The 1,227-nt window shown below is 39.0% G+C and overlaps 1 protein-coding gene across 1 annotated transcript in view; it reads left to right on the top strand.

Moving 5' to 3' along the window:
- The window catches only part of tenm1 (teneurin transmembrane protein 1), a 439,293-nt gene that overhangs the window by 149,025 nt on the left and 289,041 nt on the right, over nt 1–1,227 (top strand). The window contains exon 5 of the mRNA XM_037675401.1: nt 875–1,113. Coding sequence (XP_037531329.1) covers nt 875–1,113 — 239 coding nt within the window. The remainder of the gene's footprint in view (nt 1–874; nt 1,114–1,227) is intronic.

Consider the following 1,227-nt stretch of genomic DNA (forward strand, 5'->3'; position numbering starts at 1 on the left):
GGGGTGGGGGTGATATGCATATAGCCCCAGGAAGTTTCAGTTCGAACAACTGATTAACATTTGATGTAATTAAAATTACATCAAAGAGCCAGTAAAAAAAAAACATAAAAAAAACCCATTAATGTTCGTATCAGGACAGAATTGCCTTCCTTGGTGGTTAATGTTAATTTTTTTGTTTGTTTGATGCGCTGCCATTTGACACAAACCATGTTTGAAATCATCAGCTTCTGAGATAATTTTAGCCTTTAGAAAAATTAGAATTATCATTCTTAGCAGCCAGAGCAAAACAGAAACAGAAGATACAGTCCATTTCATTGTCTGAAGCTTATTGCTCATGTGTTTCCACTTTTTTAAAATGGGAACCACCCTTCCAGTTTGTCTAAACTCATGTTTTATTATTACCATGACCATTCTGATATGGTGTAATTGTGGACATTCCCATCACCAACAGGGGACAGGTATTTCAGCATTTTTATTACTAGAGGTTTACAGAAACAAAAGTAAAGTAGCCAGAGTAATTAAACAAGGCCTCAGCCTTTTAATATCTTCTTGTAGCTTTATGTGTGTACTTAGCCACCTTTTAAATAATGAGCTCCCCAAAAAAAATTATTTGCAGACGTGAAAAATTTAAACTCTTTGTTTAACCAACTTCCAAAACCAATGTTTGCCTAATTAACTAGTCAGAGCTGGTATTTGTAATGTCAGAAGACAAAATCTTAAATTGCTGGCCAGAAATGAAAAGCACCATTTTTCCTGCCAAAGCTATCGGTGCACTGAGTCCTGATTGACAGCCTTAGCAACAGTAACTAAGGAAGGCAGCTCTTAACAAGCAGTAAATTTTATACTACAGTGATTTTATGTGTTTCTCTTTCAGACATTTCCTGTTCAAGCAGGGGTCTGGTTCATCAGCGTTGCTGTCGGGGGCTGGCCAGGGATATCCCCTGACCTCAGGGACAGTGTACTCCCCTCCACCACGACCCCTCCCTCGCAGCAGTGTCACCAGGCCTCTTTTTACCTTCAACAAGCCTCACCGCTGCTGCAACTGGAAGTGTACGGCGCTGTCTGCATCTCTGCTCACGCTCACACTGGCCCTGCTGCTCACATACGTCATCGGTGAGTTTGACTTTTCTGGATGTTCAAGTTCCTCCACTAATGTTTTTGCTCGTGTTTGTGGGTTTGCAATAATAATAATAATAATAATAATAATAATAATAATAATAATAATAA

The sequence above is a fragment of the Nematolebias whitei genome, chromosome 4 (assembly GCF_014905685.2).
Source record: "Nematolebias whitei isolate Nwh7 chromosome 4, NemWhi1, whole genome shotgun sequence".
Classification (NCBI taxonomy): Eukaryota; Metazoa; Chordata; class Actinopteri; order Cyprinodontiformes; family Rivulidae; genus Nematolebias; species Nematolebias whitei.